Source organism: Medicago truncatula, chromosome 7, assembly GCF_003473485.1.
Source record: "Medicago truncatula cultivar Jemalong A17 chromosome 7, MtrunA17r5.0-ANR, whole genome shotgun sequence".
NCBI lineage: Eukaryota > Viridiplantae > Streptophyta > Magnoliopsida > Fabales > Fabaceae > Medicago > Medicago truncatula.
The window spans coordinates 13,367,889-13,393,413 of NC_053048.1; the positions used below are offsets into that span (position 1 = coordinate 13,367,889).

The following is a 25,525-nucleotide window of genomic DNA, read 5'->3' on the forward strand; positions in this document are numbered from 1 at the left end:
ATCAATAGGACTCTTGATACCATGTAGAAAAAAGGACCTAAAGGTGAAAATGATGGAGAAGAAAGAAGAAAAACCAGAAAATTAGAGAAGACAACAATATTTTGTGAACAAAGTAATAAAAACTAAAATATTTTGATACATTAAACTGAAGCATAAAATACAAATATATTGAGCCAAGCCATAAGCTTGCTTGTAAGAGTGAGCATAAAATTTGCACTAAATCTACTCTTAAGCACTAGTCATCATTACCTAAGAACAATAGACATTATTACCTAGGGACTATTTTACTTACTAAATAAGCAACAATCTAATTATGGCACTTCTACATAAACAAGCAACACTTTAATTATGACAGAAAACAGCAGTAAAAAGTAATTAACAAAACAGAAAAATATCAATCTCCAACATTAACGACTCTCAATTTTCAACATATTCTAAATTAACCATATATATTATCAAATTAACCAACATTTTCCATGTGATTAATCAGGTGTCGCAAACGTAAAAAAATTGGATTTCCATGAAATATTTTTGGAAAAAAAGTTATGATTATTTTTTTTGTGCGTGGTGTAAACAGGTATTTTTCACGCATAATTGTAGAGACTAATCTATCAAATTTTGTAGAACTCAAATGAGCGGTAAACTCTACATACATTGCTGCATGCCCAATCTAGAGTTCAAACCGGAACCTTGGTCAAGTTAAAAGAGATTTATATCATCTCATCTAAACATTCTTGTATCTAAAATTTGGAAGAACCAACATTTGAAAAAGGAACGAACGTGTATGCGTTTTACGAAGGATTTGGTAATGAAACAAATAGTCCAAGTGCGATTCCAAACATTACAAAATGCATGAAATTTAATTAAAGTTTAAATTAAATTCCTTTAAGGCAAGAATTAATAATACTAATCTATATTTTTTTTTTGAATAATACTAATCTATATTAATACAGTACCATTTACATCCAACTCAAAACAAATCCTATTGAATTAGTGTTAAACTCATTTGAATTTCACCTTGTTATTTACTCACTAAACATGATCATCAGAGAAATTAGGTTCATGAGGTTTAAACAACTGTGGCACAGGGTCACTTTCTTGAATCTTATCATTCCCTTTCTTTGTATTTGCAGCAAATCTTGAAGCCAAAACAGTAGCACCAAAATTATTAAAACTTTTACCACTCCTTGATGTTTCTTCAATCTCAGGATCAACCATGTAATAAAGTCCTTCTTTAATTGACAACTCTCTTGTTGCCTTTCTTTTCTGATGCTTTCTCCATGCTGCTTGTATGAAACAAGAACTCCATGTTCTCCATTGATGTGAATAATATCTAAAAGCATGCTGAAGTTTCTTGCTGTGAAGACGCTTGAACTGACTCGCCACAAATTTTAGATCCTCCGCTTGTAGCGCAAAAGCTTCTACTTCAGTAAGAGCTTTTACGGTACGAGTAGAGGAAGGTAAATTGAGAGTTGAGTTTGGTAATAATGCCCATGTTAACAATTCTTCTCCACAAAAGTCTCCTGGCCTTAGTGTGATTGAATTGAAGAATCCATACCTTCCTCCATTTGTTGTAGAACTCTCCAATGTTCCTCTAATGATAAACAACATTTCATCTACCGGATCGTCCTCTTGAAATATATATGTGCCTTGTGTGCTTAGTGATGATACAAGGCGTTCACATATTGCATCAAGTAGTTGATCATCCATTTGTGAGAAGAAAGGCACCTATATAATATGATAATTTATATAAACAAATTAACAAGTAAGGTACTCAATACTCAAGTTCGATCTCTGAGTAGAACAATTTGTTTTTTCCAGATTTTATTTAGCTCAGGATCGAACACCAAATTAAGTGAGGGTTATTTCTTGATGAACTGGAAGATTAAGAAGAAGAAAAAGGATAGAGACATACACGTCGCACTAGAGAGAGACACAAGTGATGCTGAATTTCACGGCGAAGATCCAAAGGTAAGGAAAGCATTATGCCCTCCTCATCTACTCCTCTTGTTGCTAGCCATTTATATTGAACAAAGCGACGGACACGCTCCTGCAAATCTGGAGGTAACTGTCGATGCCTCATCCACTCTTCTGTATCTCTTTTCCGAATCCTCCATTCATCTAGTCTAACCGTCATCGATTGCAAGTATGTCTTCCACAAGGGAAATGTAGTAAAAATAAATTCAAAATAATAGACAAAACCAATTTTGTATTATTACTTATATAGGATGATGTAAAATTCTGATCCAATATTCTTACCTGCATGTTTCCAATCAAAAGTGAAAAGAGAACTAATCCAGCAATGCATAAGACGATGCAAAAAAGTGTCTCCCAAAGGTATGTGGTGGTGTCCAAATTTTGTCCATAAGAACTGCAAAAAGAAATAACGACCAAGATAAATATGTAAATCATCGCATTTACCGGACAGATTTAAAATTGAAAAATGAACAATATTCACATCAATATCTAATGTAGCACAACTCAAACAGAATAGAACAGAACTAAAATGTAATTTTAGTAGAAATGAATTGTAGGAATGGAATACACATGACAGAACAGAAGAAAATAAAAATAAAAATAAAAATCTACCTTAAATTTCTTAAACCCCACCAAAGACAATAGAAATATCTTTCCTTAAAACTAGTAGTGACAACATCATTGAGAAAAGCATCTGCAAACATCCCAAACTTGTATTTGATGTTGACCTTGCTCTTTGCATCACACTTGCTAGTAATATTTGTGAGGTTTATCCAGTATTGTCTATCAGGGCTATCCATACTATTACAGTCAAGAAAACTAGGCAAGCAAGAGAGGGTATGCGATTTATTTTCCTGTTCGCATTGCGTTTTCCAGCAATTGAATTGTCTTCCTATTGATGATAGGTACCAAGTTGCTCCTGTAACCTGTTCTAGTTTCCAGTTTCAAACATTAATTAATTACCAAAATAATAAGACTAAAAAACCACGGTCTTAAATTGTGGTTGCGGTTACGGCTACACAGTGAACCTTTATATTGCAGTAAAATGCAGACAAATGTGATTTGACCACAATTGCAACGATGTTACGGAGGCTTCTAAAACTGTTATACTGCATTCACAATTACAATTGCTAACCGTAATCTAGAATCATGAAGACAATTCAATAAAATTAGTGCAAGGTTATAGTCACATTACATGGCTAGCTAGCATGTAGAGAACAAGATTGTATGCAGCACCAATCCAGGGAGTCTTTGCTATAACACCAGTTGTTTTTTGAATACGAGCATTCAAAGGAAAGATGAGAAAGAGCCTAGGAACATACTGAATAAGAACAAAAAGTGCAAGATTGTTGTTGGCATGATCACTTTTTGTGCCTCTACTCGCTGGAATTACTAACCAAACAACAATCTGCAATTCGAACAAACTCATCAATCAATATCTTTTTTAAACAGGCTATCCTCAAAAGGGAGTCTTTCCAAAAATTCTCAAGGGTCTAACCGAAACTTAGACCTAAGCGGAGGTTTCGAAATAGTTTTCAAACAACAATAACATGCATTGGTTAGAATCTCACTCGCTCTGTCATTGCCCCCAAATGCCAAAAATGATACTCATTCAATCAATATTATACTTTATAATAAACAATACCTAACTATATATCATTACATAACCATCAACAACATATATTCAATTACTTATGAATTATATTTAACATTTACTTTCTAAGATTTACCCTTCATTCTTAAATTGAACTTTTCGTGTTTAGGTTAAACCAATAACAACATTTTTCTCTGTAATGTTTCCTAGTTATTGTTATTCACCTAGCCAAGTTTGCGTCGTAATGTCAGCCTATTCAGCTAGGTTCTTTGGTGAGGAATTTTTGGGCCCAGCCCCATTTTTATCCAGATCCTTCTCGACCCATATCATATGACTCCACGCCATATACTTGTCAACTGCGCCGAGTAAAATGGACCATAGGTCGAGTAATCTTCAAAAGGTTATAATGCAGCCAATTCTAAACCTAAGCCCTTTGAATCTAATCTGATATACAATGAATATTATATGACGGTGAAGTATACATTTTGTTATACTGACTCATATCATTTCCCTAATGGATTACCCAACATGTTACATTTTGTTATACTATTAATCGATTATCTATCTCAAAATCGATTAAATAATCAAATAACAACCAACATTTGTCATTTCAAAAAAGCATCAAAGGTGTATGGTACATACCTGGGGCAATGGAATGGTAGCAGCAAGATCAATAACAAAATCAGACTTCAAATACCGCATAGCAATCTGATAAGGATCCATAACAAGGTCACCGCGACCAATAATCCTCGAATTAGGAGCAACAAAAGCCGTCCGAAACTTCATAACCATATGAAGAACATAAAACAAATCCGCAAACGTTCTAAGAAAGGTTATGACGATGCTTAGTTTAGGATCCACCGACAAGCAAGCGGGTCCGCCAACCGTCGGTAGGAAGAAATAAAGAGGATCTATGAACAATGCGAGGAGACTCGTAACAAGGAAGACTTTGTTCCAATATGCAACCAACTCGCTGTCCGGGTCCAGGATCTGGTACCGCCATAGTAGAATATGTGAAGCTTGTTCTTCTTCTTCAGTGGAGGAGGTGATGGTTGGTTTAGAACCGAGTCGCCGGAATTGGCGGAACTTGGATGCCGGCGTGGATATTATTCTATACATCTTCCATTGCGGATTCCGGGGTTAAACGGATTCCGCGGCAGATTGGTTGAGAAAGGAAAAGGAAAGAGGCAAGAAGAGGAATGCAGAGGAAGAAGGAAGAGATGAGGTTGTTGCAAAGAGGAAGGAGAATGGTGAGAGACATTTTTTTAAAGCTTGAGAAATTCGCGGGTATCTTAAGGAAATGCGCAAACGTAGGAGGGAAACATAATAAAACACTACGTATACATCACAATATATAAAACTAATTTAAAATATAAAATATTTAAGTATTTAAAGAGAAATGACATTGGAACACAATTATGAATATTCGTTCGAAGGGCATTATCGTCATTTCAAAATTAAACGAGGCCAATTTTGTTTTATTATATTATATTTAATCAACTATGAAAGAATGAGGATATATATTATCCCATCCCTACAAATCCCCATCAATTTATATTGTTTTTAATCAATTAGTTGGCAAAGAAAAGTTCAAATTAAGCCATACAACAAATATAATATTAAGACATTACATCACATATAAAAGAAAAAAAATATTCACATGTGTTTTTTTTGTGAAAAGATAAATAAATATAACATAAATATTTGTATATACACACCAAAAAAAAAAAAAAATTGTATATACAAATATAAAAATGTATTTTAGTAAATTTCTCCGAGATAGGATTTTCGCGGAATGGGGGATATGATCTCCATTCCCATCCCTACAATACCCTCGGACGACCTTTCTTCTCCATCACCGTCTCCACAGGGAAAATTTCCCACCAACATATCCCCAAATGGGATGGTTCCCACTGGGATCCCCCATTTATGGATGTAAGTTGACCTCCCTTACCATGCACATGTCGTTTAGATTATACACAACACCAATATTTTTGCACCGTTGAAATATGAGGTCTCACTAGATCTACTGTGGACATGTTCCACCAGATTTTTCTCTTTATACAGTATACACTTGCCAAGAAAACATATATTTTGAATCCACCACCTTCACTGTATGAGTCATTCAGAGACTCCTCCAATATTTAGAAGAGTTCTTTGGCAGCAAACATATACTCTTTCCAAAATTCAACCAATGAATTTCTTAAAATTGGAGACAATGTTCTGTTGAAAATTGAAATACTGTTAAGACAAAGTATTTTGTTGTTCAAGGTAAAGGAAGGTGAAAAGGACCCATTTGTGTTAAAACATGTTGATGTTTTAACACAAATGATAATGATAACAAAACTGATGATGAGAAAGACTGTTTTAAATAGAAGAGTGTGGTTTATTATTTTTTCTTTATGTTTTTGTTGACTATTGGTATGTTTGTAAAAAACTTAAACTTTGATATGTGAAAGCTCTTTATTTTTCAATGGTTTTCTTTTTCTAAATTTAGTGTTTCAATCAATTTCTGTTATAAATAGATTATGTTTGATTTGATATTGGTTTTCTGCAGATTGTACCTAAAATGGGTCTCTTGATTTTAATTTTAATTTTTAATTTTATTTTCAGTTTTTGAGGTTTTCTGGGCCAATTTTAATTTTGTATAGTATAGTTTTTAATTAAAACAAGCTTATTTGTGTTAATTACTTTTTAGTAGGAATTTTTTCATGAGATTCTGTAACTTGTAGTATTGAGTTTTTTTTCTTCTTCTTATGAGTACATCTCAGAGATTTTCTTTGCTGATTTTGATTTTGCAGCTTGTTAATAATTTATTGGTGGAGTCACCTTTTGATGGAGTTGGTTCTTTACTAGAGGTTCAGAAATCAGTTTCCGGCGTTAGATCACAATCCGCCTTCAACATCTTGGCCACCTTTAGGGGCATCTAGAAATCAAGGGCCATCTTCCAATCATCACAGTCAAGGAAAGATGAAAGATGCCTATGAGGAAGCTAAAAATGTGGAGCATGAAGGAACAGCTAAAATGGAGAAGCAATATCACAACCCTAATAGTAAATCTGACTATGCAAGCCAAACCGAAACTTTTGAAAGTTGTTTGGTAAAGAACATTTCCACAATCGAAACAAAATTGTGCATCAGCGACGATTCCACTGATCACAATTCCGTTGACATATAGAATCTGACAATGGCATATTGGGTTCATCGAAACGAGTTAACGATCAGAAAAACTCAGCGATTACGTTTTGCTCAGGCCCACAGAATAGTTATATTCTACCACTGACTTTTTAGAAGCCAAAGAAAGTTTCACCAACACTGGAATCAATGAATGTGTTAGTGTCGATAAGTCAGTTGAAAGTGGAGAGGTTACTAATTCAGGTGAGAGCAGGAAGACGAGCATTGGTAGAGGGAGTACTGGAAGTGCTGTTAGTGATGAACAAGACTGAACTGTCGAGTTGCAAGAAGCTTCCGAGGGCGCAGACCGAGAGAGAGAGATACTGCAGTCTCTTGATCATCCATTTTTACCTTCATTGTACACACACTTTGAGACAGAATCATTCTCTTGCTTGGTTATGGAGTTTTGTCCTGTTGGGGGATCTTCATGCACTCAGGCAAAGACAGCTGGGAAATATTTTTCAGAACATGCTGCAAGGTTAGCATTTCCTTTTTCTTCCTTATAGCCAAGCTACAACTGATGGTTTCCCATTGGATGTTTCAGTTTCAGCATTTCCCATATGCACTATATCCTCTAACTCTGATTGTTCAGAAATATCAATCATATTTCCGTTTGCAAGGTCTAGTAAAAACTATGCTGTGTTCATGGTAATGGAGGATTACAATGAATAAATTTGAAATAGTTCATTGCTTATGATGCATTGCTAATTGTACGGTAAATGAAAATTATCATGAATGGATGAGACAAATAAGTGTGAAGACTTCAAAATCAAAGAATCTAAATCCATACACTTAGCTCATACAACAATCCAACTTGAAGATTTGGGCTCTTCCCAGAACAATATAAACAGAAAGATAAATAATCAAAGTGAAAATAAAAAATCAAATCATCTTCATTAATTCAAAGTTATGTATATAATGTATGTATCTTTCCGTGGAAAAAAAAAAAAATACATCTGTGTACTACCTACAAAAACTAGAACGGGTGATACCATAAAAAAAAAAAAAAACAATCATTTTTTAGTGCAAACTAAAAGTATAGGACTGTCATTAAGATAGTGCAACCTCCTCAAAAGAAATTAAGATATTTCAACTCAGGTTCGCATGAGTAACACAAGTCTTCCTCTTCAACAGATACGGTTGAATTAGCAAAGGGCTCATTTATCTGTCTCTGCTGCAGCTGCTTTGCATGCTGATGTTGGACTTCGAAAGACATTCCAAAATCTCAGAGTCTCGTCAGCGGATGCAGATGCCACTGTACACCCATCTGGACTCTGCGCCATGCACAGCACCCTCGAAGTGTGACCTCTGAGCTCCGCCATCCTCACCATCGAAGGATAGCTCCAAAGGGTAAGCTGGTTCTCCGTGAAACCGTGTGAGCTAAGAAGCTCACGCTCGTTCTGGTTCCACAGCAGACCAGATACCTGTGATCCAGTGTCAACAGAATCCAAGCGTGCACCCGTGTGTGTGTTCCACAGCTTAATGCAACGATCACCTCCACCTCCACCAGAAGCCAATAGATTAGCCTGAAAAGGACACCAAGCCAGTGCCTTCACAGCAGCTTTGTGTTCATTAAACCTGTGAAGCCAACCGGTACGTGAATTCGACGAAACCACTGAACTATCCCATATGTGAACAACAGAATCGCTTCCACCACTCGCCAATTGCTTTCCTGAGGGTGACCATTTGAGCCCACAAACCTCACCTTTATGTGCCCTGAAACTTTCAACAATGTGAGATCTCACTCTAACATCATTATTAACAATCTTACCATCCATTCCTCCAGTTGTTAGAATATGATTGTTCCATGCCAGTGAACCTACTCTTGCTCTGTGACTGTGACCAGCCTTCAATGTCCTTAACTGCAGTCACCAAAGTCAAACCATAAAAAAATGAATTCAGAACAATTTCACATTTGAATTATGAAACAATAGAAAGAATGGTTAAACTAATTAGTACAGTATCGGTTTACTTTTCTTATCATGCTATTTGTACTGTTCTCCTATGTTTATTGCCCATGTACATAAATACTTTTTGATAAATATAAACACAAACAGCACCATAACAACAAGGCCTATATTTTTGTATGATATTTACCTGTTTCTTAGCAGTTGTATCCCAGATTTGAACAAGGGAATTGTTCAACCCAACGGCTAAATGGCATCCATCTTGAGCCCAGTTAATGCTTGTGACAGGACCATGTTGATCATCCACCGTGACAAGCTCTGAACTGGAAGTGTCAGAAGCATTCCACAGATAAACGGAGTTTTCAATGGCGATACCAACAACATTGCGGCTACTCCAGTCCAACAAGTTCAAGTAAAAGTCGTCTAAGATATAAGGGGCGTCCAAGATCCTTTCATAAGTCTGCAAAATCATTTTAACAAACACATTCGTCAAAATATGCAAATTGAAATTGAAAGAATATAAAGAATTTCATCATTGATTATACAAAACACAATTAGAAAAACCCTAAATTGAGAATAACCCTAAATCGAACAATTCAAGAAAACGGTAAATTTAAAAAAACCCTAGAATGAGCAATTCAAGAAAACTCTAAATCAAGCAATTCAAGAAAACGGTAAATTGAGAAAAACCCTAGAACCAACAATTCAAGAAAACCTTAAAATAGACTTACAATATCCTGAGAAGAATTGTTTGTGGATTTGGCCATTGGTGAAAGAAACCTGAAAGCAAGAAAGAGAGAAAGCAAGAAGAATCAGAGAAGAATTAAACGGAAAAAGTGAAGAAAAACAAATACAGAAATAATAATGTTGATGATAATAATAAATTGAAGCGTGTTGTTTTGTGTAGCGGCGATTGATTAGTTTCAGAGCGATGAAACCAAAGATTGAAGAAGATTGATTGATCAGAGAGAAAGAAAGACGAAAGAGTAAATGAATGAGAATCAGAAGAATGAGTGAATAGCAACACTATACGGTGTAACTATATATAGGTTTCGAAGTAGCCGTTAAAGACCTAAGTGTTCTCTATTTGTGGGCTTGGGCCCAAAAATAATTATATAATTTAAGAATATTACTTTTCCCACCCTATGCCATACTCACCGCCTTGCAAAAATGACCAACATGCCCTTCGGATTACGTAATCCGGAAAAATACGAAATACATTCCGGCTTATGTAATCTGGACAACTTCGATATATAAAAGAAAGTTCATCCCTCCCATTTTACAGTTTCAGAGTTTTACTTTTAACTTTCTATCTCTCTCCCTCCCTTAACTAAAAATCCGAAGAGCACAAATCGGTCTAAATTTGGAATTTTTTTTTGCTCAAAATCACTGCATTTGAAGCTTTATCAAACATCAAATTGAAGGTTAGTTCAAATTCCTTATGCATGCAAGTAATTTTGGCTGTTTTTTTTTTCTTGTTCACTGAAGCTGTTTGGATTTCGTTTTCCGAACAAGATTGTTGCAGTTCGGATAATGAAATCTGAAATACACCTTTGTAATTTTTTCCCCCTTTGTTGTGTTGTGTTGTGTTGTGCCCTAATATGCATGTTACAGGTATGAATCATGTTGATCGCAGAAGGGGTGATAATGAGGCTATGCATGCATCCGTTAGGAGAGAGAGAGTCGAGCACGTCGAAAGGCGGCGGAGGCAGATGGTGTAGTTCATGCTCCCATGCGTAGGGCTGGCAGGCCACACCGTGTTGTTGCTGACATGAGCCTTAGCCTCAGGTTAACCTATAATACGAGCAGATCGACGCGGAGCATCAGGTGGAGGATGATGTTGAGGCAATGAAGGAGGATGTGAATGTTGTCCAACAGCAGCAGCGGCGGAGGGGGAAGCATGTGGTGGAGCCGGACCCTGAGCCTCTTGATGACTATCCAAGTGCCCCACACGACACTACTATGCTGACGAGGTACCATGTGCACGTATCCATGAAGGTGTCTGAGGGAGTGGTAAGTTTAAAAACAAAAGACATTGTCTCAACCTCCAGACCCTTAGAATTACTTCATATTGATTTATTTGGACCAGTCAACACTGCATCCTTATATGGGAGTAAATATGGATTAGCCATTGTTGATGATTATAGCAGATGGACTTGGGTAAAATTCCTGAGAAGTAAGGATAATGCATATGATGTATTCAGTAGCTTCTCACTCAAATACAGTCTGAAAAAGAAATGAATATTTTAAAAGTCAGAAGTGATCATGGTGGTGAATTTGAAAATGAGCCATTTGAACATTTTTGTGAAAAACATGGAATTGTCCATGAATTCTCTTCTCCTAGAACTCCACAACAAAATGGGGTTGTAGAGAGAAAGAATATAACTTTACAAGAAATGGCTAGAACCATGATTCATGAAAACAATTTGGCTAAACATTTCTGGGCAGAAGCAGTGAATACAACATGTTATGTCCAAAATAGAATCTATATCAGACCTATTTTGAAGAAAACAGCATATGAACTCTTTAAAGGAAGAAGACCCAATATCTTTTACTTTCATCAATTTGGATGTACTTGTTACATTCTAAATAACAAGCTCTACCTAAAGAAATTTGATGCCAAGGACCAAAGAGGAATCTTTTTAGGTTACTCTGAAAGGTCAAAGGAATACAAAGTGTATAATTCAGAGACACTCTGTGTTGAAGAATCAATGCACGTTAATTTGATGAGAAAGAGCCTGGAAGTGAAACTCCATAGCAAGATGAAAGTTTTGCAAATATACAGTTTGTAACACCCCCAGACTGCTTTCAGGATTGCCGATTGACCCCACAAACCAACACGAGTCTTTTCAGCGTGTTTTTGTCCTCACTCGCACGCTTACCGGGAAACTTCCCGGTAGGTCACCCATCCCAAAATTGCTCCAAATCAAGCACGCTTAACTGTGGAGTTCTTATGGAATGAGCTACCGAAAAGAAGATGCATCTTGTTAATATATGTAGTGTAACGCCCTAGTCATTATTTTGATTTGTTTAGAGTCTCGTATGTGATTTTATATGATTTTTGGTGATTTAATTGATGTGTGCATTTTATCATATAGTTTATTATAATAATAATTTAAGATAAGTGGAAATTAATATAATTTTAGAAAATAGGGAGTTAATTAGAATTTATTAAAATTAAGGGGAATTAATAGAATTGAAGGGAGTTAAGAAAGAGGTTAAGAGAGAAAGAAAAACAGTCAGAATGTTTTAACGTAAGAAACTAGCTTTTGGGAGAAAAGGGAGAAGAAGAGCAAGAACAAGAGAGTGAGCCTAGAACCGATCCTTGCTGTCTAATTTCTGCAAAACTAAGGTAAGGGTGAGACTATCTCTCAATAATCATAATTTATAATTCCTGAAATTGACCTAATTGCATAGTTTTGGAAAATAAATTGAGGGTTAGGGTTTGATGATGATTATGAAGAGAAATGGGTAATGATTATGTTAATTCTAATTGTAATATAATGTTCAGAATATAAACTTAATCTTGTTGTTGCTGTGATCGTAAACTGATTTGGAATTTATGAGTGATTGGATGAATTGATGAATTTGTGTATGATGGTGGAATGATCTGTGATTGTTGCTGTTAATGGCTGTTTTGGTGTTTCCTTAGATGCTTAGTTGTATATAGGACCTGTGAACATCTGCTGGAAAACATTTTGGGTGATTGAGGGATTAAAATTGGGTTTTTGGAGTGAGAAGAGGTCTGAAACCGTAGGTTTTGCACTGCCCAGATGATTGGTCGCTTAAGCGAAGCACCCGTCGCTTAAGCGAACCGTGAGCGAACTGGTAAGCGAAAATTAAGTTTGGTTCTACCAAGAATTCGCTTAAGCGAATGGTAAGCGACCCCGTGAGCGAAAAACCATTTTGATTCTGTCCAAAGTTCGCTCAAGCGAACCGTGAGCGACCCGTAAGCGAACTGAACCCAGACCTACTGTAAGTTGGTCGCTTAAGCGAGCTAGCCGTCGCTTAAGCGAAGTGAGTCTTAATCAGCCTTTTCTGAACTATTACTTAGTGCATGAGGGGACTTCTTGAGCATTCTATAACTTCCTCTTTAACTAGTATAACCTTGGTGTAGGTAGCAGAAGCCTATTAGAACAAGCCGGTGATTGGATTGATTGGTATTAGGAAATGTTGGTGTTGATTGTGTATGTAAATAAGTGAATACGTGTATATGTATAACATGAGGAATGTGATTGATGTATGTGCATAATTATAAATAATTGTGTATGTTCTGAATTGTCGAGTATTAAGTCATATGAAATATATGTAGTAGTTGAGTTGTATGTAGATATACACAGGTTGGGTAGTTGCATAAACATCAAGTGGGAGAGCTTCGGCTCTGGAACGCCTTGTCGTTCAAAGCGGTGGAACACTAGTTGTTCAAAGCGGTGTGGAGCGGTGAGGACTTAGGTCCTGTTGAGAATGCTTTAACCATTCGACAGCGGTGTGGGTCACGACCCTGGATTATGGTACCACATGCATATTTGCATTTATTGAGGAGTATTAGGGGGGATGTCGTGTCATAAGATGAACTGCATTGTTGATTGAATTCTATTATGGATGATTGTTGTTGATTTATGAAATACTTATGCTTATTGAATAATCATTGATATTGTAAGGTGTTAGATTTTCAATTAATGTTATTATATGTTATTTTTATTGATTGAGAATCTCACTCCTTCTGCTTGGAAATGTTGTCCTTCCTATGGGTAACTTGCAGGTGATCCCGAGTAATAGGTGGTGGCTCAAAGTGTCTAGGGCTCTGATACGTGAGATGGGATTTTATTGTTTTCTTTCATTCCTATGTATCAAATTTTGGATAATGCTGTTGTAGCCCTTTAATTGTTGGATTATTCTGGTTGAGGCTTTTTATGCCAAGATGTTTTTGGAAGTTTAAAACAGTTGATGTTGTTGCTTAAATTCAATTATTCCGCTGCAGATTAATGATATTATTGATGAAGGTTATTTTAAATAGTTTTATATTTCTATTTAAGAAAATTTGAAAACGAAGTGTGACATGCCCATTAGAATTATTACTCTGATGTGCGTTTATTTTATTAAATAAATTATATTTGGGAATGGGGTGTTACAGGTAGTACCACACAATTCTTATAAGCCTTCCTTCAACCATGCAGTCCCATACCTGCACGGCCTCAAGATCCCTCTCATTCCAATATGATTCAGTTTTGCCTAGAAGCATGCCAGGAGCCAGACCACTCCCCGCCCTCATCAGCCTCGGGCGTTACATGCCCACCAACTTCCGCTTGGTTCATCCTCGAACCACATCGTACTGGGAGAGGTCTGCTCTGATACCATTTGTAACACCCCCCAGACTGCTTTCAGGATTGCCGACTGACCCCACAAACCAACACGAGTCCTTTCAGCGTGTTTTTGTCCTCACTCGCACGCTTACTGGGAAACTTCCCGGTAGGTCACCCATCCCAAAATTGCTCCAAGTCAAGCACGCTTAACTGTGGAGTTCTTATGGAATGAGCTACCGAAAAGAAGATGCATCTTGTTAATATAGGTAGTACCAAACAATTCTTATAAGCCTTCCTTCAACCATGCAGTCCCATACCTGCAGGGCCTCAAGATCCCTCTCATTCCGATATGATTCAGTTTTGCCTAGAAGCATGCCAGGAGCCAGACCACTCCCCGCCCTCATCCGCCTCGGGCGTTACATGCCCACCAAGCGGAGGCGTTACACAGTTCACTGAAGACATTTTAGAACCTGATCAGATAGTTGAATATGAAGATAGTCCAGAAGCTCAACCCACTCCAGAAGCTGAACCAACCTCAGAAGCACAAGATGAAAATTCTTTTGATGAAACTCAAGATGGCTCTTAACAAGCAAATCCAAGAATACATTCAAATACAAGTCTTCACATCTTGAAGATCAAATCATTGGAAACAAAGATAGTCCTAGAAGAACAAGATCATACTTCAGACATGAAGAGTCTATGATATTATTATTATCAGTGATTGAACCTGCCACAGTTGATGAAGCACTTTCAGATGATGGATGGATATTGGCTATGCAAGAAGAGCTCAATCAGTTTCAAAGAAATGATGTGTGGGATCTAGTACCCAAACCTCAGCAGAAGAACATTGTTGGAACAAAATGGGTATTCAGAAACAAGTTGAATGAACAAGGTGAAGTAATCAGAAACAAAGCTAGACTTGTTGCACAAGGTTACAGTCAACAAGAAGGCATTGACTACACTGAAATATTTGCTCCAGTTTCAAGATTGGAAGCAATCAGGTTACTTCTATCCTATGCAGTTAATCATGGCATAATATTATATCAAATGGATGTCAAGAGTGCATTTCTTAATGGAGTTATTGAAGAAGAAGTGTTTGTCAAGCAACCTCTTGGTTTTGAGGATATTAAGCATCCTGACCATGTTTATAAACTAAAGAAATCACTATATGGCTTGAAACAAGCTCCCAGAGTTTGGTATGATAGACTAAGTAATTTCTTGATTAAAAATGATTTTAAAAGAGGTCAAGTTGACACAACACTCTTCAGAAGGACTGTTGAGAAAGACATTCTTGTTGTGCAGATATATGTTGATGATATAATATTTGAATCTACTAATGCATCTCTCTTTGCAAGGAATTTTCTAAGTTAATGCATGATGAATTTGAAATGAGCATGATGGGAGAGTTGAAGTTCTTCCTTGGAATTCAAATTAATCAAAGCAAAGATGGAGTATATGTTCATCAAACAAAATATACCAAGGAGCTTCTGAAGAAGTTCAAGCTGGAAGATTGTAAAGTAATGAACACTCCAATGCATCCAACCTGTGTAACACCCTATTTTATTATTTATTTATTTTATTGAGTTTAGATGTCTTTTATAATTTAGTCGATTTGTTTTGATGAGTGATATTTTGTTATGTTATATGTTGATTTTATTAGTATAATATATATGTTATTTGGTGTAGAAATATATGTTATTTTGTGTAGAAATATTATGTTATTTGGTGTAGAAATATTATGTTATTTTGTTTAGAAATATTATGTTATTTGGTGTAGAAATATATATGTTATAGAAATATAATTGTTATAGAGATATATTGTCATTCGTTACAAAAATATTTTATATTATATATATATATATATATATATATATATATATATATATATATATATATATATATATTAGAATAGAATATTGAGACTGGGAGGGCAGATTTGGAAATAAGAGAAAATAAGTAGGTTAAGGATTTATATAAAAGGGGAGAGTTAGAATTAAAAAAGAAGGATTACGCGAAACCTGTTTTTGGAGAAAACGGGAGAAAACCAAGAGAAGTGAGAAGCCAATTCTACACTGCTGCTATTTGTTTGTCAAAGAATCCAATTCTACACTCAAGAGCCAAGCATTTTGAAATCAAACACCACTTTATTAGAGACTATGTTCAAAAAGGAATTTTAGATATACAATTCATTGATACTGAACATCAATGGGTTGATATATTTACTAAGCCTTTAACTGCGGAAAGATTTGATTTTATAAAGAAAAGTTTGAACATGCACTTTATGTCTGATTAAATCTGCTTGCTCCTGGACAGGAATTTAGGTTCTTAAGTCGTTCAGAAGCTATAGTCCATCAGAAGCTCTTTATTGAGGTTCTAAGGAAAATGTGCTTCTGAAGATGACATCAGCATCTGAACTCCAGAAGCTGAGTTTTATACTCCTGAATAGTAGAGTTAGTGGAAACGTTGGAAGTTACTTTTTAGTGACACCAGTCCCACTAACTTGGCAGTTACTCTGAGAAACTCTGATGTGGCTTATGTGTATTGGTGTATGACTTAAGAGGGAAATGATGATTTAAAGCTTTGAATACACTATCACGCGCCCCCTTTGTCATTAATGCTGTGTTTGTTTGCCCCCTTCTGAATTGCAAACATTTTACTACTCAAAACACTTAGACAAATCACACATTACTCACTTCACTGTTGAGGCAAAATCCCTAATTAATTTTAAAGATAATAAACTTTAAATGATTAAGGATTAAATGGACTTTGATTAATTCCTTGGTATTTAACTTGTGCTCTTGAGTGTTTTTACTAAGACAGGAACAAGGTTTGAATCATACCAAGATGCATAAAATCAAAGGACATTGAATCCATGAACTAATTCTGAAGTTCAGAAAGTTAGTTCAGAATGTTGATCAGAGAGTTGATCAGAACGTTCTGATGATAGTTCAGAAGGTTGTTCATAAGCAACCTAGATTCATCAAGAACATGAAGAACATGCAAGTACACTTGACATGAATAAAAGGTCCAGAAAAGTACATCTGCATGGATCTATCAACAAATAAAGGCATGGACAAGGAACTATGTCAAAAGGATCTTTAATGTTCATCCAAGACTATGAACATTAAAGTACTAGGAATATTCCAATGAGAATATTGTCCTAGATGATGCATTCACTGCACTTCAGTTGTATCTTACTATTAGGTTTGATTACATTAAAAGTTAAGTCTTACAAATCAACCTAAAGTAAGAATAAATGGAACATTCTGAGATCAGAATGTTCACTTCTGCACATGCTTCCAGCCATGAACAATGTAGTTGGTGGAAAGATGGAAAAGCTAGCAAAAGGAGATCTTGCAACAGAGATAACATGTACTCTGATATGAATCAAGCAAATCTCCTTGAAGCATGAGCCTGAAGATTGCAGATCCACTATCCTCTCTCTCCTGCACCAAATCCAAGACAGATTTGATTCAACTTTATCCTACTTTTTCAAGCAACTTTTGATGCATATGGAGAAGTAACTTTTGAAGGATAAAACTTGAACAAATCTCATGTCACGTATTGGATGGTCCCAGAAACTCATCAGACATTCATCCTTGATGAACCCAGATGAAGAACATCATGAATATCAAACATTCTAATGAAGAACACAACAACATTCTGATGTTCATCCTGGGAACACAACAACATTCTGATGTTCAGAATGTTCACCTAGATTTTCAAGTAAAAGCTTGTGGGGCCCAGTACACGTGGCATAACACCATTGGTGATGAGTCATTTATTGCTTACTTTTATATGCTTTTTAGTTTAGTTTTAATTAGATTTTATTTTATTTTATATTAGCATTATTTCCTTTTTAGGATAGTTTACTTTAAATTGCATTTTATTTTATTTCAGGAATGAATATTGGATGGATTGAGTCTTGGAGCAAAAGAAAGGGACTTGGAGCCAATTGGATGCGAAAATATGAAGATTGAGAGACAAAAATATGTCTCCCCAAAGTCAGAAGCTTGGCACGGCCCGTGCTAGCATTGGCACGGTCGTGCCACCCTCCAGAGTGCCTTTTGCTGCTTTTTGCTTAGATTTTAAGCTACTCTATTTTTAGCCCAAATGTAATTGCTTAGATTTTAAGTCAAATGTATGCTATAAATAGAGTAGTCATCCATCACAAATATTCATCTTTACTTGGAATACAATAAGTGACAATTGCTTTTCTAATTAAAGTTCTTTTCTTTTCCTTTATTTTCTTGTCATTTACCTTTATGCTTTCTCTCTTCTCCCCCATGTCTACGATGAACATGAGTGAGTAGACTTCTCCTTGTCTTGGGATTGTTGGATAAGTCTAAATGACATAATCCTAATCAAACCAAGCTCTAAGCCTTAATCTTATGTAACCCTAATTTCTTATCTAAATTCACCGCTTTAACATGGATCAACCATTATCAAACTGTGGAAACGAAAGTGGAGGGTTTGATAATTGTTTATCCATTATTTCAAATATCAATTCATAAAACGAAAGTGGAGTTTTGATATTCGAACAAGTGAATTTAGACAAGGATTGCGAAGTCAGCGAAATAGGCTTTGCAATCTTTGAGACATATAGTTTCGATCTTCAAGGGAACTAATAACAATCAAGTCAGCGAAATAGGCTTGGTTGTTAGAGGAACCAAAATCTAATAGTAATCAAGTCAGCGAAATAGGCTTGGTTGCTAGAGGAACATAAGAGAAACTGTCTTAAGAAATTAGGTCTAACATAACATTATAAGCTTATAGTTTTGGTTTGAGAAGGACTTGTTATTTAGATGAAACCAACGATCCCAAGGCTCTTTTTATTATATTAATTTTCAACCGTTTGAAAACCCCAACTTACAATTCTTTTCTCCTCTAATCATTTCCAAAGGTTAATTAAATTGAACTACTCCCTGTCGGAACGATACTCTTTTCATACTACTTCGGTAAGACCGTGCACTTGCGGTTTTATCCCATCAATTGGTCACCTTACAACGGCTATATGAGCCCAAAGACTCTATAAATAGAGATCAAAGGCTCAGCATTACTTGCACCATTGCAAAGCATACAAGAAAACAACTTGATTTTGTTTGAAGCTCTTGCAAACTGAAATTGATCAATCTCTAAGGCTTTCATTTACTTAGTGCAAATCAATACTCTCTGTTATCTTAAAGATAACTTTTTCTTCTTCCTCCTTTGTTTGATTAACAAACATTCAACCTCCATACAAATTGTAACAAAGTCTCATCTAGCTTTAGGGGTACTAAAGTGTTAGTTTGAGCAAAGGTTGTAAAAGTCTAAGTGGGTAACTTAGCAACAAGGTGCAAGCCTGCTGAGGCTTAGAGAATACAGAATTGTAATTGTTCAAGTGAACAAAGATTGTAAGGTGCAGGATTTGAGAGGTTATCTCAAGCATCATAGTGCAAACTCTCACAAGATTGTGAGGAGTGGACTAGCCCACGTTGGGTGAACCACTATAATTCTCTGTGTGTTCTTTCCTTCTTCTCTATACTCTTTAATTACAGTATACACAACACACACTTACACATTTACTTTATTAAACTGTTTTTGTGTATGAACTTCAGAACGTTCTGAAGTCAGAAAGTTAACTTAACTATTCCAAGTAAACTACTTGAGAATCACTTTTAAGTTTCAGGATAATTTTTAAAGGGTCACAATTCAAATCCCCCCTTCCTTGTGACTATTTTATCTACTTCATTCACAACATACACTTTCATCCTTTCTCTCTGTTCTCTGCGAAGCAAGTTCATTCTCTTCAATCAAAACCTAGAACCCGAAATCTGCATACTCATCAATGGCGTCCTCAAGTTCAGTTCAAGAAACGTCAACAAGCTTGCAATAAGTTCCAGCTTTTGAAATCAAAGGGAGAACTATGTCCCTAGAAGAATGAGATCTAAAGATTCAAACTAAGAATCTGGTGGACTTCACTTCTTTAACATTTCATGGTTGCGACCTCAGAAGATATTACGAAGCACAAGGTCTAATGGAATACTTCAAGATGTTGAATGGCCCAACATATCAAACACTTGTGAGACACTTCTGGGTAAGAGAACATGTGTATGACAAAAATACTACTAAGCTGGAGGAAACAGAGAAAATTCTGATTGATCCTACTTTGGAAGGAAAATCAAGAGAAGAAATGGGTTTAGAACCTTTTGTATGCACTGAAGTTCAGAAGACTCTATTGCCTGTGTTATCAAAAGAGCTTCTAAAGGAAGTTACAAAGGAGGACTAGGTAACAGCAAGACCAGCTATTGGAATGAAGTGGTCAATCAATCCATGTTCAACAGAAACAAGAAGGGGGTCTATGCTGACTTGAGCATGGAGAAGAAGATTCTCCTGAAGATTCAAAATGAGAATCTTCTACCAAAAGGTGGTGGTAGTGATCAACCATCTCAGGAGCACAGAATCTTCCTTCATTTCTTCATCACGAAGGAAAGAGCAAATGTGCCTAGAGACATTTTCAGGCACATGATTCAACAGCTTAGGAAAATCCAAGAGAAGAAGAGATGTTGGGTTCCCTATGGAAGGCTGATTTCAGAAATTCTTCATCAGGGAGGAATTCTGAAAAGCTCTTAGCAACATCAATTTCTTCACCGATGAACCGCTAGGCACAGAAACTGGCAAAGTCATCAATGGGAAGACTCCCAGGCATATGAATCTCATTCCAAAGGATGCTTATAAGAAGCTGATCACAGACTTGAAAGAGTCTTTTGCAGTGTCAAACTTGATGGAAGACTTTCTGTAACGCCTTATTTTATTATTTATTTATTTTAATTGAGTTTAGATGTCTTTTTATAATTTAGTCGATTTATTTTGAGGAGTGATATTTTGTTATGTTATATGTTGGTATATATTAGTATAATATATATTGTTATTTGATGTTGAAATATTATGTTATTTTGTGTGGAAATATATATGTTATGTGATGTAGAAATATATTTGTTATTTGGTGTAGAAATATATTTGTTATTTGGTGTAGAAATATATATTGTTATTTGGTGTAGAAATATATATGTTATCTGGTGTATAAGAGAAGAGAAGAGTCAGAGGAGAGAAAGCGGTAGAGTCCTTCGTCGATCAATCTAAGGTAAGGGTGGAACTAATTTTCTCTAATTCTGAAATTGAATTTAACAAGTTGTAGGTCGTAGTTTTGGGAATTTGGGAATTAGGTTTAGAAGTTGTAATCGGTTGATTTAAGAGTAGAAATCTGTTGAATTGATGTAGAAACAGTGTCCATACCGTAGATTATTCATTGAACAATGATTAGAATCAGTTTTAAGGTTAGAGTTGTAGAATTAGGTGAGTTTTTGTGAAAACTGCATTCTGCCCGTAGAGCTGACATTCGTCGCTCGCCATAGCGAGTAACTGTTCTCGCCTCGCGAGTAAACCCAGTTGTCGCTCGCCATTGCGAGTAAATCGCTCGCCATAGTGAGTTACCCACTGAGAAAATATTCTTTTGTGAATTAACGTTTTGGGTCAAGTTTTAGATGGTTTTGAGTGCCTTAACATGTTTTTTGGATTAAGATTGGGCATAGGGAAGTTAAAAATGGGATTTTTGAGTGAAAAATGTCAAACTTCCGAGAGCCATCAGTTTTACCTCGCCACGGCGAGTACCTTGCTCGCCATAGCGAATAGCCTTTTTGTTGTACTCACCATAGTGAGTAGAGTGGCTCGCCTCGCGAGTTACTCAGTGGCAGTCAACCTTTTTTAGTGTTCTTGCGATCTTTTTCGCACGTGACGTTCTGAGTTGATCCTTGGGGTAGGAATGGAAGTTGTTCATAATTATATTGTTGTGTAGTGAGTCTGAATTAATATGAATATCGTTGTTGAATAATTTGAGATACATATATTATGTGAATATTGTATGGTATATAAATATTGTTGTTCATATCATTCAAGTTGTTGTTGTTAATGTTGTTATGATGCAAGTTGTTATTGTTGCCGTCATTGCCGTTGTTGATTGTGTTTATAATTGTATTGTCTTTCAGTGAGTCTGAATTAATATGAATATTGTTGCTGAATAATTTGAGATACATATATTATGTGAATATTGTATGATATAGAAATATTGTTGTTCATATCATTCAAGTTGTTGCTGTTAATGTTGTTATGATGCAAGTTGTTATTGTTGTTGTCATTGCTGTTGTTGATTGTTAATATTGTTAAGTTGCAAGTTATTGTCAAAGTCGCTAAGTTGTAAGTTGTTGTTCTAAGTTGTTGAAGTTGTCTAAGTTGTTGGTTGCTGAGTCCATGCATACTCATTAAAGTTGAGGGCTTGATGCCCTGTGAGCCTATTTGCTCTATACGTTGGGGGCTTGATGCCCTGATTGGTACCACATGCATGATTAAGTTGTTGTAGTTGCATTGTCGAGATGATGTCGTTGTTGTTGCATTGTCGAGTGGATGTCGTTGTTGTCACATTGTCGTTGTTGTTAAGTTGTCATTTATCAATGAGTTGTTAATGAAGAAATATGTGAAGTATTAATATTATTAATCGTTGTTGTTTATGTTGTTATATGATGATGTTTATTATTGATGAATTATTGTATGAATGTATATGATGTGATGAATATGATGTTGTTCATTATTGATGGATTATTGTATGAATATATATGATGTGATGAATATGGTGTTATATGATGTTGTTTATGATTGATGAATATGATGATTATATGATGTTGTTCATTATTGATGAATTATTATATGAATGTATATGATGTGATGAATATGATATTATATGAATGTATATGTTGATGAATATGATGTTATATGAAGTTGAATTCTTATATGAATGTACATGTTGATAACTATGATGTTATGTGATGTTATTAATGATTAATGTATTACTATATGAATATATAAAGTTGATAAGAATGATATTATGATGCAAAGTCGTTGTTGTTGTCGTTGTCGGTGTTGTCATCGTGTTGTCAAGTTGTCGAAATAATTAATGAGATGTTATTGAGAAATAATGTGAACCATTGTTAATGATGATTTGAAGTTAATTGATGATGTATAGTTGGAATTATGTGAAGCATTAACATTGTTTTATTGATTGTTGTTTATGTTGATAAGTTCTCTTACTTAAATTACTGTTTATTAGTAATGCTAATGATGAACAGATGTTGCCATGTATTGTTAAATTCTTTTAAGAATTATATGCTTATTATTATTGAATGTGAAATTTCACCCCTTCTGTTTGAATGTTGCCTCTACGTGGGTAACGTGCAGATAACCAGGATTAGCTATTGAAGTGAGTTGACTCTCTCACGCGTCGTCTTAGGGTCGCTCTGATACATAACGGGATGAGAATATTTGTGTTGTTTTCCATTTGTTACGTATTATTATGAATTATGTTGATGAACCACGTAGAATGGAATTTTAATAAGTTGTTTATGTTGAGACTGTAGTGCCATTACGTTGAATAACTAATGTTTTCCGCTGCAATGTATTTTGAATTGTTGACATGAGATGTTTGGAATCAATAGTAATTCTACTCTATTTATCTTTTAAAGTAGTGTGACATCCTGTTTAAGTTGATTACTCTGATTATTATGTAAAAATTTTCAAGTTGGGAAAACGGGGTGTTACACTTTCCTCCAATATGCAAGCAAGACCCCCTGGAAGTTCAAATAAACTTTATCAAGCAACACTTTGTAATGACTGGTACAAGGATAAGACTGGAAGATGTTCCCGAGACCATGTATGGTGGAGCCTTGCCAGTAGCAAAGAGCAGGAAATCAAAGAGGAAAGCACTTACAAAAGACGACTATCTAGATGATGCTTCTGAACAACCCTCCAAGAAAGCTAAGAATGCTAAGAAGGAGAAGACTTCTTCTGAAGTGAATGAAGTTGGTCCTGATGTACCAACCATTCAAAAGGAAGTTCAGGACCTTGATGCTGATAAGGTTCTGAACAAAAGAACAAGAATTGGCAAAGCTGTCAGCACCTCTCAAGTTCAACCTCCTCAATCTTCTATTCCAAAAAAGAAAAGGAAGACTGCTATCAGGAAGCTGAAGATAGCACAACATGCTTCTAAAGATAAAGAGCAGATTGTAGCTGCTACTGAATTGGTCACAAGAGAGCTCAAAAAGAAGAAAGCATCAGAAGAATCTACATTTCAGAAGGATGTTGAAATTGCTGCTAATCATTAAATGGCATTGGAGATTGTAAGGAAAATTGAAGTTCCTGCATCCAGCATAGCAAGGGAAGATGTTGGTGCAGATACTCAGAAGGTTATCAGGGCTGCTGAAGGTGTACAAGAATTGGTGACTTCAGAAGCTGGAAGTTTGCTGATGATGACTGGTGAGAAGTCTATTGATGATGTTCAGAAGGATGATGCTGGTGGTTCAGAAGATGCTGCTCCTGAAGTTGCTAGAGGTAATCCTGATTCTCCACACAATGATAATGTTATTATAGTAGAATCTAGTTCAACCTCTATCTCTAATTCATCATCCTCAACCTCTTCAGATTTAGATGATGTACTCATAGGCAGAATATATTCAACCATTCATACAGGTCTTTCACCATCTACCAGAATCCACACAAAGCTTGCTACTGAGGAATTTGTCTATGTGTATCCTCGGATTCTAGAGAGCACATGTGAGATGTTTGAGATGAGGAACAAAGTCTGTGAAAGACTACCTGCAAACCATCCCTTTCAACCACCAATAATAGAACCTCTTAGGTATGTTCCTGCTGATGTAGAATTGGTAAATGAGAATGTAGGTCCTGAATCTTCAATTCCAAATGAACCCTTATCATCTCATCAAATTACAACCAATCAAACTGCAGAAACCTCAATATTAGATAATCTGGCTAGTCACTACTCAAGTGAACTACCAGGTGTTGAGCCATATCTAGAAAGAGCCTCTGAAGTAGCTTCTGATTAAGTTACTTTAGAAAGCCCCCAACAACAAGCACCAAACTTACAGATGGCCTCATCAACCTACCTAGATATCCCTGTTCCTAAACACTTTGTTCCTGAACAAACTGTTCCTGAACAAGTTTCGGAGACCAATACTATTTATGCTGAATTTAACATGTCTCCTGAAACCATTGTAATTGATCAACCCTCATCTTCCTGCCAAGCCATTCAAGCTTGTGTTCCTGCCAAAACAAATGTTCCTTCTCCACCCACATTGTTTCTAGATTCTACTATATTAGCAGATGTGTGTGAGAACATATTTCAGGAGCTCAACAAGCTGATTCAAGCCAGGAATGATCTTTTTCATAAAGACAGCTATGAGAAGCAATGGAAGAGATAAAATTAGAGAGTATACTATGTCTTGAATGAGCTTAAAAGAACATGTCTAGATGCTCGGGACTCTGCTCAAAGTAAGCTTCAAGACTAGCTAAAAGTGGTTGACAACAATTTGCAAGAAGTAAAAGTTCTGAGACCTTGGGTGTTAACACCTCTTTGCTTAAGAGAAAGGAATGCTTATGATTTTATTCCAACAGGTGTAAACCCAAGAGAGCTGAATTTTAACTGGTTATCAAAGATAAATGTCAGTCCCGTTTCTACAGAACTAGCCC

General features: G+C 35.9%; 2 protein-coding genes across 2 annotated transcripts; both read right to left on the bottom strand.

Annotated features, from left to right (window-relative positions):
• Window positions 1–958: 958 nt before the first annotated feature.
• Window positions 959–4,746, bottom strand: LOC25498016 (cyclic nucleotide-gated ion channel 18). Its single transcript, XM_013592753.3, has 6 exons — window positions 4,214–4,746; window positions 3,173–3,385; window positions 2,590–2,903; window positions 2,260–2,371; window positions 1,916–2,152; window positions 959–1,728 (listed from the first exon to the last, which is right to left on the bottom strand). Exons 1-6 carry the CDS (start codon window positions 4,688–4,690, stop codon window positions 1,033–1,035), a joined length of 2,049 nt encoding a protein of 682 aa, XP_013448207.1. The 5' UTR covers window positions 4,691–4,746; the 3' UTR covers window positions 959–1,032.
• Window positions 4,747–7,665: 2,919 nt separating this feature from the next.
• Window positions 7,666–9,675, bottom strand: LOC25498018 (cell division cycle 20.2, cofactor of APC complex). Its single transcript, XM_013592755.3, has 3 exons — window positions 9,383–9,675; window positions 8,842–9,111; window positions 7,666–8,606 (listed from the first exon to the last, which is right to left on the bottom strand). The coding sequence occupies exons 1-3, from the start codon at window positions 9,416–9,418 to the stop codon at window positions 7,902–7,904; spliced, it is 1,011 nt and encodes a 336-aa protein (XP_013448209.1). The 5' UTR covers window positions 9,419–9,675; the 3' UTR covers window positions 7,666–7,901.
• Between the last annotated feature and the right edge of the window lie 15,850 nt (window positions 9,676–25,525).

What these genes read in the sequence shown, in the direction of transcription:
- LOC25498018 (XM_013592755.3), bottom strand. Translation starts at nt 9,418, where the DNA reads ATGGCCAAATCCACAAACAATTCTTCTCAGGATATT. An exon ending in ACAATTCTTCTCAGGATATT is followed by an intron (nt 9,112 to 9,382) that starts GTAAGTCTATTT and finishes ATGATTTTGCAG; the next exon opens with ACTTATGAAAGGATCTTGGA. An exon ending in ATACAACTGCTAAGAAACAG is followed by an intron (nt 8,607 to 8,841) that starts GTAAATATCATA and finishes TGGTGACTGCAG; the next exon opens with TTAAGGACATTGAAGGCTGG.
- LOC25498016 (XM_013592753.3), bottom strand. Translation starts at nt 4,690, where the DNA reads ATGTATAGAATAATATCCACGCCGGCATCCAAGTTCCGCCAATTCCGG. An exon ending in TTTTGATTGGAAACATGCAG is followed by an intron (nt 2,153 to 2,259) that starts GTAAGAATATTG and finishes CCCTTGTGGAAG; the next exon opens with ACATACTTGCAATCGATGAC. An exon ending in GTCTCTCTCTAGTGCGACGT is followed by an intron (nt 1,729 to 1,915) that starts GTATGTCTCTAT and finishes CATATTATATAG; the next exon opens with GTGCCTTTCTTCTCACAAAT.